The following is a 14,096-nucleotide window of genomic DNA, read 5'->3' on the forward strand; positions in this document are numbered from 1 at the left end:
CTGTTAGTCTGTGAAAAGGCAGAGCTTAGAACAAGTGTTTTTTGACATAATTAAAGCTGACACTGCTTACCACCATTCCTGGAAGAAGTACTAGTGGAGTTTCATTAGAATAAGTAAATACAAATAGAGTTCACCCTGAACAGTTGTCTTTGTTACAAACAAAACCCATTATTAGGAAGGAGAGTCTGAAGCAGGGCTGAATTCACACTGATCTCAAAGACTTTCTCATATTTAATTTATGAACCGATGATTAATTCAGTGATTAGCTAATTCACTTGCAGTGATTAATTTAATTCATTTCTTCAGGCTAATGTTTAAGAAAAGAAAAAAGCCCAGCTCAGATAAATGCACACCAATGTCCTTGTGATTAAAAAATGATAATATAATGCCCTGGAGAGTAAAGGAAAGAAGAAAGATCAAGAGAATCGGTAACATGATCAGTTGTAAGTTCTTGGCTAAGCTGTAGCCATAAATTTTAGCTGTGATGTTTAAATGTGTCAGTTACTCTAATGATCAATGGCTTGAAGGATGAATCTAGGGGGCTTTCACTGTAGCTTTCTACTGTGTATTTTGAGAATGCTGCTGCTTTAGAGCAGTCCTCCAGTTCTGCTTTTGTGTCACTTGTTTTGTCAGCTGCCTGCCAGCTCCCGTCCCTTCCAGCAACGTCTTTCCCATGCCTCACCAAGCTCTTTGATGAGAGCACCTGGTACTTCTTAAATCCAGGCTGTTTTTTCCTGTTTCCATCAGGATTTTCCTCATCTTTTGATGCAGTGTGAAATGAGGATGATTTTGGGGAGTTCTCTATATTAGACAAATTGTTGTCTTTGAGGACAGTATTGCTTTTACAATTTATGCCACCACTTGGTAATGGAGCTTGATAGCTCTTGAAGTCACCCATGGGGCCTTCCTTTCCTGAGCCACCATTGCCATGTTTCTCTGATTGAGCTGAAGAGCATGGCTGGTTTTTCTTTCTTCTCTCAGGTCCACTCTTCTTCTTTGGACTACCAGTTTCATATGTCGTTTTTTCATCAGGTGGCGGTGGTGATGATTGCCTTTTTTTGTCTGTGGTGTTCTTTTCTTGAGGCTTTCCCAGCAAGTTGGAAGGTGGGGACTGACACATCCCAGAACCTGGATCTTTGCTTTTATCTTTTATAGCACTTGCATCAGGCTTTGTAAAACTTTCAGATACAGTTTGTTGTTTTTCTCCTCCTGGAGTATTTTTGTCAGACTTTGCTGATTTACTTGAAGGAGGTAAATGATATTTCCCAGGATGCTGGTGTTTATTGACCTCTGTTACAGCCTTTGCTTCAGGTGACCTGATGTCCTCTGCTCCTGGTATCTTTTGCTTTCTATCCCCTGAAGCATTTTTTTCTTGGGACTTCACCACCACTTCCTTTGAAGAGGGTGACTTCTCAGAGTCTGGATGTCCACCTTTTTCTTTTACAGCACTAATACCAGTCTTCTTAAAACCTGCAGAAGCTGATTTTTGTTGCTTTTGTTCTGGAGTATCTTTTCCTTGAGGCTTAACCAATGTTTCTGATGATACTGATCGATACTTCCTGAAACCTGGTAATCTGTTCTTCTCTTTTGCAGCATTCATATCTGGCATCATAATATCTTCACATCTTACTTGCTGCTTTTCTCCTCCTGGAGTGTTTTCCTCATGTTTTGCTGATTTTTTTGAAGGAGGTAGCTGGTACTTCCCAGAACAATGGTGCTCATTATCATACTCTACAGCCTTTGTTTCAGGTGACCTGTTGTCCTCAGCTGCTGGTGTCTTTTGCTTCCTCTCTCCTGAAGGTCTTCTTCCTTGAGGCTTCAGCACTTTGTTTGAAGAAGGCACCTGCAGCTTCTCAGAGGTATGTTTAGTCTTTTTGTCGGCTGACTTAGTTTCAGGCTCTACAAAGTCATCTGGTGACTTGTGTTTCTGTGTCTCTAGAGAATTTGATTTCTTGTCTTGCTTCGTCAATGGATTTGGTAATGGTGTTTGACTTTTGGGATCACACAAATTATTCCACTCTTCTTCACAATTCTTTTTGTGCTTCACTGGTTCATTTTTGAAATTGTGAGGGATATTCTCCTCTTTGTTGGTCTTATTGTCCTGCTTTGATGTATTACTTGGTGGCTTTGAATAATTCTTGAAGTCTGACTTGATGTTTTTTTCCCCTGCACTGTCATTTGCACATTTCATTGGTTCATCTGATGAGGACAGGAGATGTTTCCCATTATTGCAGCAGATGTTTTCATCTACTGTCATATCATGTTCATGTTTCACAAAATCTCTTGAAGGTGTTAGATGCTTCAGATTCTGCCCTGTATTTTCCACTCCTTGAACGTTGTTATCATGCTCCAAGGAAGGTAACTGGGATGTTTGAGGCTTATGAGCATTCTTCTTGTTTGAAGAGTTATTATCATGATCCACTGTATCACTTGGTATGGATACTTGTTCCTTCTCAGATTTATGCAAGACATTACTCTCTTCTCTCTCCTCTGTCTCCCTCCTATTACTCTCATGCTTCATGTCATCATCTGATGACAGGAGTGTATCCTTTGTAGGTTTGGAGACCTTATTTGTACCTTTTGCATGCTTGTTTTGGTCTGAGACCGGTTCAATTGATGAAGGAAATGGGTTCTCTGCCAGCATATCACTTCCTTGCTTCATGGTATAATCTGAAGCTGCTGATTGTTTCTTCTCCAAGGGTAAGAGGGGCTTTCTTGCTAGCATGGTTTTATTTTCAAGTTTTCCTTGCTTCTTGGTTGAAAGTGAAAGACAGTTCTCAAATCTCCGATGTGTATTTGTCTCTTCAGCTGTAGAGTTTTCATTTTCTGTATCATGATTTGGGGACACCATTTGGTTCTTAAAATCATATGCAATTTTCTTCTCTACCATCGTATCATTCCCATGGTTTGTCAGCTCATCTGAAGGGGGTGGTGGTTGCTTCTCCCAGCCATGGCTGTCATGCTTATCTCCCAGACCACCAGCTGCTTGTCTCACCAGATCGGGAGATGGAAGAGCTGGGGGATTTCGAAGAGTGTGATGAATTCTCTGTCCTGCAATCCCACTCATTGGTGTTGGTATAGAGGTTGATGAGGGCAGCTGCCATGCCTCAGAATCAGGCCATGGTATCTCATCTGCAGTGGCCTCTTCACGCTCAGTGAAAGATTTGGATTGATTGTGATGTGTCTCCAAGTCAGTCAAGGTACTCCTGCCCAGGGCTTGATTATTTTCATGATTCATCATTTCGTTTGATGAAGATAATTTGACCTTCCCAAAATCTTCTTCTGCGATGTAGAAGCTGTGCTTCACAAGGTCACCTGGCAAAGGGCTTTGTGTCTTTTCCAAATGAGAAGAGATGTACTCTTCTTCTGCAGCACCAGGTTTCTGCTCCTGTCTCTCATTTGAGGACAGTGTGGGTTTAGTAGGATTTACATCTGGATTTGAAAAGTCAGCACTGGAATCACCGAAGTTATTTTGTGGGCTGGGCATTTGAGGTGGCTGTGGCTGCTTGGTTTTTGATTCATTTTGCATTTGGCTGGTGGGAACTTTATTATCCTCTTCCTTTTTATCTACGACATCACTATCAGTTTTGCTAGACATAGAGGATATTGTGTCTTCACTGTGATATTTCGCTCCTTCTTTGTCTTCCTCAGAACATCTGCCTCTTAAACCCGGTGCCTCTTTTTGGACTATGGGTGGCCTTGTGCCAGAAGCTGGTGTTAGGAGAGTTGTCTGTCTATCCTCCATGGGAGACTCAATTTCACAAGATACTTGAACTCCTGAAGAGTGATATGGCAGAATGTCTTCTAGTGCTTTCGGCTCTGGGAAACACTTTTGACCTGCAAATAAATGATCCTTTTCTGGCTGCATGAGCTCTGTGTCAGCTTCCTCTGAACTGTATACATACATAGTTATTTTAGGAATCTCACTTGTTCTAGTGTCCTGAGGACCTTTTTCACAGGATCCTCCAGCTGTGTTAGAGTAAGATGAGTTAGAAGGTGGACTGTCTTCCTTAACATGTTGCACAGCATTGGGAATCCCCAATAGTGAAGAGATATCAGGCCCAGTCGGCATGTTATTCCTGTTGCAGTCTAGACTAGGTTCAGACAAGGCAGGAACACAGTCTGCAAGAGCTTTGTTTTTACAGGTAGTAGAAGAGCTATCTAGACTAGTCTTGAAGTTGGGTTCTTGTTTTGTGGAATCTGTTTTAGCCTCAGCATGATCCTTTGCATCGGACGTGGCCTCGGGTGCCACCAGTAACTCTTCTTTGTCCTCTCTGTCCTGTGCTGCATTTCCTGATGTTTCATTTTCCCCGTGTTCTCTGTCAGCCCCCCACTTTTCCTTCAGTGGTGTGTCGTGACCAAAAGGCTGCTTCGCAGCATCATTTTTCGCCCAGCTCCAAGGATGGTTAATTTTGGTAGCAACACTGAGTCTGGGTACAGGGACTGTGGAACACACTAAATATTGGGACTCTGGAGTGTTTATACCTGTGGCTGTCATTGCTGCTGTGCGTAACACTCTGACCTCTGGCTTGCGAATAGTTTTTCTGCTTGGGAAGTTTTTAGTCTTTTTCTCACCTTTGCGCAAGAGCGATGCTTTCACCTCTGCGGCTGAGCAGAGAGCACTTTGTTCAAACTGCTCCTTCAGTTTGGACATGACCGAACTCCTGTTGACTATTTTTGGCAAACCACTGTTTGGCCCTTTCTTTGTCCAGCTGGGAGGCTTCTCCTTGGCTTCCTTTTCTTCAGCAGCTAAAAATTTCTTCAGAATGTTCTTCACTGTGTTTTTCCCACTCGTGTTGCTCCACTTGGCCCTTTCACCGAGCGCTATGTCTGCATCCTCCTCTGCTGCTTTTCCATCCCCTTTCCTGTCCCTGCTTCTGTCCAGCTTGTTACCAGCCCTGCTCAGCCACAGCTTCTCTTTAATGACCAGTTTGCCGACTTCTCTTCTTTTTTTGGTGTATGGCTCCCGATTGCTGTTTAGAAATCTGGACCGCAAGAGCTGAAATCTGGTTGGATGCTGGCCCCTGTTTGGATCTGGACAAGGCTGATTAGAACTCACCTTATTTTCTTTACCTTCTGCCCATTTTGTCCTCTTGCTCCTGAGCTGCGGATCGCCAGCTGCGAGCTCAGTGACGTACTGCAGCAGGCTGCTGAGAACAGCAAAGGCCCCTTGCTCCGTTGCCATCCTATTGAGCTTCTTCTTCAGCACCAAAGGGTCTACCAGCATCTTATCATCTCCAGAAAAGCGTGTGCTTTTGGTGCTGCGCAAGAGAAAACACGAATGTTCTTTTCAAGTCATCAACATTGCTGCTACTTCCTTATTTTGCCTTAATGGCATGCTGCTGCACATAAAATGGAAAAAAAAATCCATTCATTTAGAACTTCTTAAGAGATTTGCAGTTAGTGGCTTGTTAAAAAGCGTGCAAAGTGCTTTACAAGCTTCATGAGACATGGTGCAGTAGGAGCGTGCAGGGCCTCACATCATCCCACATGGCACTCTCAGCTCGCTCTTCTGTGGTTTGTGGCCAGTGGAAGCACTTAGGGGAGCAAGCAATGCTAGTTGGGCTGGTCACGTCTCCTCTATGCCACTCCTTACTCATTTGGTATTACTGTGTTCTAATATGAGGGCAACATCGAAGGTGTTTTCCTCTCCTGCTAGGTAAAGTGTAGGCAAAGAAAAATATGATGAAAATGCAGTTAGCGGGTAAACATGGTTCTGTCTCTGTATTACAAAACCAGACTCAAACCATTAAAACAAAATATCAAGGCTGAGGAGCACAAATATGCCACTGAGAGTCTTTGCTGTTGGTACAGGTTAGAAGTCAGCAGGTACCTCTCCAGAATTAAAACAAAACAAAACAAACCCAAACCCACAGGATTTGCACAACTTGCTTTTTGACAGCAAATCAAATCCTGCATCAGGACTATGGTCTTATATCTCCTCTGTGAAGCATAGCAACACCATAACAACCCTGGCAATGCCCCTTGAATACAACCCACTTTATAATCTGGAGCAAAAAGGCTGGTATGTTGGATCTAGGCTTGAGTTTGAAGAATCAGACCCTTGGACAGCTGAGGATTTAGACAATGCTTTAATTGGTGTGGATCAGTTACTAAATAAAATACTGAACTCAGCACAAAAGCTGGAGTGTGAAGTCAATAACAATAGATGGGGCTAGGAGGGAAAAAAACTAAGAGGTGTCAGCTTTCTGACACCACAAAAAGCTGGAAAGCTACTTCACTGTGCAGTGAAATAGCTTCATGCACAGAATGCAGCCTGCATACTGGGAAGGGATTAATTTTTATGAGCAGAAGTGGCAAAAGAAATTCTTTAAATTAAGCCCACATATAGAAGATGGAGAAAGGCTGGAAAGAGGCTCACCTTTCAGGGAGTATAAGCCTCGAAAGGCCCAGCTATGCCCCAGAGGCTGGTACCCCATGGACTCTGAAAGAAATTGGACCCAGCCCCCCACTCCAATATTGTGGAGGCTCTTTGCAAAGTGGGGGGGCCAGTCCTTGTCCAGTCGGGTCATGACATTTGGATTCCACTTGGCTGCATTTCAAGTACACATATTGAAAATTACATCCCTCGCAAGTGGGATGAAGTTGCCATCTTGAATGGAAGAAGGTCTATTTATAATGACTTTGTAGATATTTATAAAGGCCAATAAAAGAAAAAAGCATGACAACTGGCACATGTCTAATGTGACAAACAATACTTTGTAGGTTTTGATTTGGAACAACCACATTTCAGCATAGCACAGGTGCAGGCTCCCATGTGCACAATGTGGTAACATCTACCCTTTCCCTTACTTGATTTGATCACAGCCAAGGAAGCAAGACTCCTGTCTTACACCAAGATCCTAGTTTTTAATGACTGGAAATTTTCAGAATAAAAAAAAGAACAGAACTCGGGGTGTAATTGAGGCTAAAAATATCCTGCTTCATTCTCCCTCCTGCAGCTGGTCTACTGTTATTTTGATTGAAGCCTTGCCATGGCAGAAGACCACTCCTCTCCTCCCTAAGAAGTGGCTGGTATATTCAGAAACACACGTGGGGCCATCAACCAGTGTGATTTAGGGTCATCTCCGATCTCTCAAAACAGCAGTGGGACCAGATACTTTGCTTACCTCTCCCTTCCAGACTACTTTGGATACAATAAATGGCCATAGTAAAATATGGACCAGTCCTGCTTTCAGTGAAGTCAACATAGCCAAACTACTATTGATTGTGAAGGGAAGGAGATCAGACCCTCTCTGCAAGGAATATTCACAGTAATTAATCACTTATGAGCTATACAATTTGAACAGCTTCATTAAAATATATTGCTAGTGAGCTCTGTTTAGAGTTTTCCTTTTATGCTGTTGGCAAAATGTATGCCAGAGTGTTCTTTCAGGCTGCTGTCTGAAAGGTAGCATTTGTGGGAATACTGCGTTGCCTTAAGTGCAAAGACATGTTGCATGGGTTGAGTATTTGTTCTGTTTTGGTTGAGTTTTTTTTCGTGACCTCTCAATGAAATGTAGTCACCTCTATATCAACTGTAGATAGTCAACTCTAGTCCCATCTGTGGCTGAGAGGAACTGGGAAGGTACCCCCAGGTACAGGGAAACTCCACACCAGAAGTCACTTCTCAGTGGTGTGAGTTACGCCAGATGACAAGGCAGATGTCTGGGCTCATCCCTGGTGCTGTGAAATGGCCCAGTATGGACTTCAGCCTCCTCACCTTCTCCTCCCCTGGAGACGCTGGTTTTCACCATTTTTAATGTGTGTGCTGCTACCTTGGTGTGCTTCTGTTTTCTGGGAGTGCTAATGCATGGTTTTCAGTGTCTGTAGGACAGACTGCTTGGACCTCCAGAGGAGGCAAGGCCACCTTCAGACATTTCCTCTCTTCTTGGCCCATGAATAATTAAGATGCATAAGACAGGCAGTTTCGTTTTTTATTTATAGGTTCTTTGGTGACACTTATCATGGCAGAATCCGAGTGGCAACAGCCTGATATGCTAACGGGTGATGGTGCAACCCTATCCTGCTGGCTAGCCTGTCCCAGGGAAACCTCAGCAGCAGATATCAGTGTGTCACGGAGTGGAGGAGAACTGATGTGCTGTGGCAGAGGGAGAAGAGACCATGTTCTCCCCCAGCCCTGCCTGCACCCTCCTGCACCAACATGCCTTTCCATTTTGTTAGGGCTCTGGAGGCTGCTGAGTAGCAGGAGGTGGTGGCATCACATGGCATTTGCTAAAATCATATGACTGAAGGAATTTCTGGTTTACCGTCCCTGGTGTGGAGAAGAGAAGTTCCTGTCTCTTGACCCTGAATTACATGTTAAATATCCAACCATCGTTTTGCATAGCTTGGCAACCTGAAGGACTAGCTGTTGTGTGGGCAGTGCTCAGGACAGTCCAGGGGCAGGAGGAGGCAGCACAACAGAGACTTCATCAAAAGACTGGAAAAGAAGTGAAAAACACTGTCTAACTTGCAGAAGCTGCCAGAGGCTGATGTGTTGTTCTGACTCCCTGTCAGTTGGCTCTGGGGATATGGCCATGAGCTGGAAGACACAAGATGCTACTTCCTGTAGGCCTCCTCGTCCTCAGGCATCCATGTCGCTGCCCGGCTCTGCACGGTGTTCATTTCGAAGAGGTGCCTGTAGCTAAGGAAGGCAACTGGAAGTATCTCTGCCTGCTCAGACCAATGCACAGGCCTTTTTACTGTTGTCACTGAAATGATGACCAACACACCATTCGCCTAAAAAACTGCAGAAATGGTGCTTTACAAGTCCAGTCTTTGGGAACTGCCTTTTAAGTTAGATTATCTTATTTCTCTCTGAATCACAGAATCACCGAAAAGTTTGGGTTGGAAGGAACATTCAAAGGTCACCTAGTCCAACCCTGCTGCAATGAGCAGGGACATCTGCAACTAGATCAGGTTGCTCAGAGCCCCATCCAGCCTGGCCTGGAATGTCTCCAGGGATGGGGCATCTACCACCTCTCTGGGAAATATGGGACAGTGTTTCACCACCCTCACTGTAAAAAATTTCTTCCTCATGTCTAACCTGAATCTACCCTCCCTTAGTTTAAAACCATTACCCCTTGTCCTGTCATAACAGGCCCTGCTAAAAAGTCTGTCCCCATCTTTCTTATTGGCCTCTTTGAAGTACTGAACTGCTGCAATAATGTCTCTCCAGTGCCTTCTCTTCTGAACAACCCCAACTCTCTCAGCCTGTCCTCACAGCAGAGCTGTTCCAGCCCTCTGGTCATTTTTGTGGCCTCCTCTGGCCCCTCTCCAACAGGTCCATGTCTTTCCTGCACTGAGGGCTCCAGAGCTGGACACAGGACTCCAAGTGGGGCCTCACCAGAGCAGAGCAGAGGGGCAGAATCACCTCCCTTGACACTCCCCCACCTTGACAGAAGGTGAAGTGGGAACAGTTATGAACACTCTTCATTTTTTGTGTATGCAGGTTTTTTTTTTCCTAAGGGAAGAGGAAAAGCCAAAGTACTGGAGAAAATCCTACCTTATGCAGGATATGTTCTTCTCTCTTCTCTATTGCTGAATTTATTACAGGTATGCTAGAGGCATCCTAAACTAGAAGGAATGTTTTTAGAAAGTCTAGGTGTTCTCTTAAATCAAAAGCTACTGACACAAATGCTCCTTTTAGTTTAATGTATCTCCAAAGCAAATGAGAAAGCACCTTGCGAAGCTGCAGAGACAACATGCTCAAACAGTGTTTGAAGTAGCTCATAGTTTGGAAAATCTTTTCATATGGATTCTGTCATGCAGGCTACTATTCATAACGACGGGGATCACCTGCTCCTCTTTCTGCCACATAGTGTCCCACTGACGATTCCAGCAATTGCTTACATGGAAAAAGGGGTAGGAAAGTACTTATGTATTTTTAGCTGTAATATCTTTTTAAAATGCAGTTCAGCAGCTGGAGAAAGATAGGAGAAACCAACACCACGTAGGAAATCACTCACAGTGGAAAATAGAAAGTGCTACATAGATCTCAGTTTCTGAAGTTCTGAGGTGAAATACAAGGTTAAACACCGGGGACAAATTTTGCGCTCACTTCTTCTGTGTCATTTCATTGAGGATTCCAGATTTGTGCCTGTGCTGCTGCAGGTGCATCAGAATCTCCTTCACCAAGGTATGCTGTTTACTTTGTCTGCTGTATGCAGCTTTTAACTGAATCACAGTTTGTTGGTTTTCTTGAAAAATAAAACAAAAAAAAATTTAAAAAAGAAAATAAAAAGAAAAAAGAAAAAAAAAAGAAAATTAAGAAAAAGGGGAAAAAAAGAAGTTGAAGAAGTTGAATAGGTGGGGCAAGGCAAAGAAAGGCAAGACAAGGAGAAAAAGGTTAAAAAGGGAAAAAATGTAAAGGAAAACAAGGTAAAAGGAAAGATGGACAAAGAAAAAGGTAAAGCAGTTGTTACCGTTTTCTTCCTGGGGTTTTTGTGGTGCTCAGACTTGTGAAATGTATCACAGCCTGACTGTTGACCTATTACAACTGCTTGAATACCTCAGCCAAAAATTCTGATACTGATACAGCAACATATAATCTGCCCAATCTAAAAATAAATAATGATGGTTAGAAAATAGTGTAAGATTAATTCATTTACAAATATTTCAGCCAGTTCTATTAACAAAAAACAACAAAACCACAAACAAAACCCAGCAACTTTTGTTATGAAGAATGATAAAAGAAATTTTAGATGCACTGATGCTTTGCTGTTCCTTGGGGGTATTTTTAGTGTTGGCTTTTCCTTTTTTGGAAGCTTCTAATGTAACAATACCTTGCACCACAGTGCTGATGCAGGGATCAGTGGTTCATTAAAAGCTAATCTGTGAGACATTAGGTTTACAAGTGTCACAGACACATTAGATTTGAGAACAAGGAGGAACAGCAGTGGTGAAAGGATTGTCAAATATACAGAGAATATCCCAATAAGTGGGTACTACCATTAGTTTTGCAGGAAAGCATTAGTTCTGAAAATTAACTTCATATTTGTAATTATTGGTCATAGCTGTTTAGAAAGTGGTATTATAGCAAGTTAGACTGAAATCAATCAAAAGAGGTTTTATTTTTTTTTTCCACTTGAAATTATCTGACTGGTTTAAGTAGCACTCTATACTCAGAAATCTCTACATCTGTAAAAAAACCCACAAAGACCGTAAACATCTAATCACTCTTGAATAATTCAGCTAATTCCTTTGCTATGGACGTCAGTCAGTTATCTACAGGGTTTGATATAGTCTTTATAGAAAGAGAAAATGGCAGAAGCCTCTTTACTTTTCCTCCATGGATAGTCGGTATAGATTCTCGCCCAGGTACTCGAGCCTCTCCCGTTGTTCCAGGTCCTGGTACAGGCCTTTGGGGACCTTGCTTAGGCCGTAAACCAAGCCGTACAGGCAGCCAGCAATAGACCCAGTAGCCGCGCTTTCTCCTGCAAGTTTAAGCACAATTGCAATGGTCTCTTAGAGTCACTTGCACATACACAAACCAAAGCCTGCTCTGCACAGAGGAGGAAATATTACACTGCCGATGGAGTGTGGTGGGGGAATGTTTGGTCAGTCCCAAGTCTTGCACCACCCCATGCCCTGCCTCTGGAGGTGCCAGGTGAGGATGACTAGGGAGGAGGGTGATGCCAAGGCAAGGATGAAGTGACACCTCTGCAGCATGCGCTCCTGGGCTAGAAACTTATTTGGTTTGGGGAAAATCCACTCCAACACAACAGCTGTTGCAAGCAGCTAGCCATTGCTAGGAAAAAAAGGATGGAAAGGTGGTTGTAGCAGGGACTGCAAATGGCAAATGTCCTGGATTGGAGTGTGTACCTTCCTCACAGCACAGCATGGTGTGGCACATGCTTTAAACCACCTAGCCACAGTGAGTAGCATCGGTGCTCTGTGCAGTGATCGTGGGTTTGTGACTACCAAAGTCTGCAGCAAAGGCTTGTCACCAGGCTCGATTTCACTATGTGCAGCTGGAAGGTTGCACTGCCAAAGGCACTGGCATTTTGACTGAGGAAGATCCCAGCCCTTTACTAAGTCATACTGAATTTTCTTTTCATGCACCTCTCAAAGCTGTGAGACTTACACAGAGCAACATTTGAAAATCCACTTAAATTTGAGAAAAAACTTCTTCTCAGTGAGGGTGACAGACACTGGAACAGGCTGCTCAGGGAGGTTGTGGAGTCTCCTTCTCTGGAGACATTCAAAACCCGCCTGGACATGTTCCTGTGTGACCTCAACTAGGCGTTCCTGCTCCAGCAGGGGGATTGGACTAGATGATCTTTTGAGGTCCCTTCCAATCCCAAACATACTGTGATAATGTGATACTGTGAAAAGCAGCATGAACGGCTTGTGTGCTGGCTGCTGTCACAAGAAGGGAGTTCAGGGGTAAAACCAGGGGTGCAGACATAAGGGGCAGCATGGCAGATTGGCCATCCAAGGGAGCTACCAGGTGGGAGGGCTCTCTTGGGGGTGGGAGGCACAGGGATCCCTCACCTCCATGGAACATGGAGCGGTTGCAAAGCTCTGTCCAGTCCCCGCCGCAGCCCAGCAAGGCGTCATAGGCGATCATGGGGGCGTCATGACCTCGTCTTCCCCCCCGGCCTTCCGAGCTCCACCTCCTGTATGTCTGCAGGAGAGATGGTGACATCAGGGTAGGGCACTGGAATTGGGGACATGGGGACCATGGCTGCGCCAGGGTGGCTTACCCCCTGCTAGCTGGGAATGGTTCACCTCGCACGTAAAGGGCTGCAGCACTGCTTGCATCATTGCCCGCACCATTGCCTGCATCATTGCCTGCACTGCTGCCTGCGGCACAGGATGAGCTACCCCACCCTAGGTGATGCTTGAGGTGCAGGGATAAGCCCTCACCTCAGCTTAACGCACCACATACTTGGCAGGCCAAGAACATGGCTTAATTTAAGCAAGCCAAGAATGCCAAAAAAGTAGATCAAGATAGATTCCAAGTTGACACTCCATAAATTCTTTACTATTTAAAATATCTATCTTGGTAAGGACTTACTTTTTCAGTCCTCTTCCTGCCTCTGGGAAATATTCTCAACCCTCTTTGTCATACATTTGCAAATGTTTCAATTAGCCAAGTGTTACATGTGGGGTGAAGAAGTTCTGATTCAGTAATTTCTGTAGGGGCTCAATTTCAGACAATGTTAATTCAAGCCCCCCTCTCTGACTTTTGCTTGCCAAACTCTTTCTCTCCTCTTCCACAAGCATTTATTGAACAAGAAGGAAAATAATTTGCAAATGTAAGAAACATTTCTTCCCCAGGAGAAGAAAGAAGAAAAAACTCCAAAGCCCATGGCTACATTTGCAAAGGAAAACTGGATTTTTTTTCTAGAGGAGGTACCTCCAGAACTCACGTTTTGCCACCCAAAATCCCCAAACGAACTGAACACTGATAAATTTGTAGTAAAAAAATACCTTATTTTAAAGAAAACAGGCAGCTTTATTTCCTGCAGTTTAAGTTACATTGAATTGCTGCTGCGTGGCTGGCTCTTGGCTTCTGCAACATATATAAAGGGTTTGCATTTCTGCCTATTCACTTTCACGTCAGCCATTGCCTTACTTGGTTTTAGTTTATCTGCATATACATCAAACAAGGCAGAATTGGACTATAGCTTCACTCTGCTGCTTTATTTATTTATTATTTTTTTCCAATCTAGAGAGTGTATTTGTGTCTTTCTGCTCTCCTTGGACACATGCAAGCTTTCCAGCCTTATTGCTGCATTTTGGATGCTGTGGAGCAGTACTGACACATGTGTAGTACTACGAAAGGCAAGAGGACTAAGCGCGGAGGTGCTATTCTGGGTACGCAGGCAGACGGCTCAAGTGTCGCTTCGTTTAGCCCTTAAGATCGCTGGTGCTCTGCACACATCTGATGTCATCTCGCCTTGATGAAACCACTTTACACTAGGGATTGCTGTCCTTGGGACCGAGCCTGGGAGGACTTAACTGCACCAAGGCAGCACCTCTCGAAGTTTTCAAAAGCACAGCCTCCTTTCGACTCCTCTGCCTTGGTGCAGCCCCGTGATGTGGCACCAGCCCAGCTGCCCTGGGGTGCAAGGGTGGTGAGGACA

At 44.1% G+C, this 14,096-nt stretch overlaps 1 protein-coding gene across 5 annotated transcripts in view; it reads right to left on the reverse strand.

Moving 5' to 3' along the window:
* Positions 1-275: 275 nt before the first annotated feature.
* ADPRHL1 (ADP-ribosylhydrolase like 1) overlaps positions 276-14,096 on the reverse strand; it is a 32,776-nt gene continuing 18,955 nt past the window's right edge. Inside the window, exons 6-9 of one of the 5 annotated variants that reach the window (XR_010471775.1) lie at positions 12,499-12,631; positions 11,285-11,438; positions 10,428-10,562; positions 9,637-10,202 (exon numbers count right to left, since the gene is read on the reverse strand). Coding sequence is in view for 4 of the 5 variants with exons in the window: in XM_005505429.4 (XP_005505486.2) it covers positions 476-5,261; positions 11,285-11,438; positions 12,499-12,631 (5,073 nt within the window). In the remaining variant the exon portion in view is untranslated. Of the gene's footprint in view, positions 5,262-9,636; positions 11,439-12,498; positions 12,632-14,096 lie in introns of those variants that run through there. The other 4 variants (XM_005505429.4, XM_065059359.1, XM_065059351.1 and 1 more) reach the window with 4 other exon arrangements.

This window comes from Columba livia, chromosome 1, assembly GCF_036013475.1.
Source record: "Columba livia isolate bColLiv1 breed racing homer chromosome 1, bColLiv1.pat.W.v2, whole genome shotgun sequence".
NCBI classification, from domain to species: Eukaryota; Metazoa; Chordata; class Aves; order Columbiformes; family Columbidae; genus Columba; species Columba livia.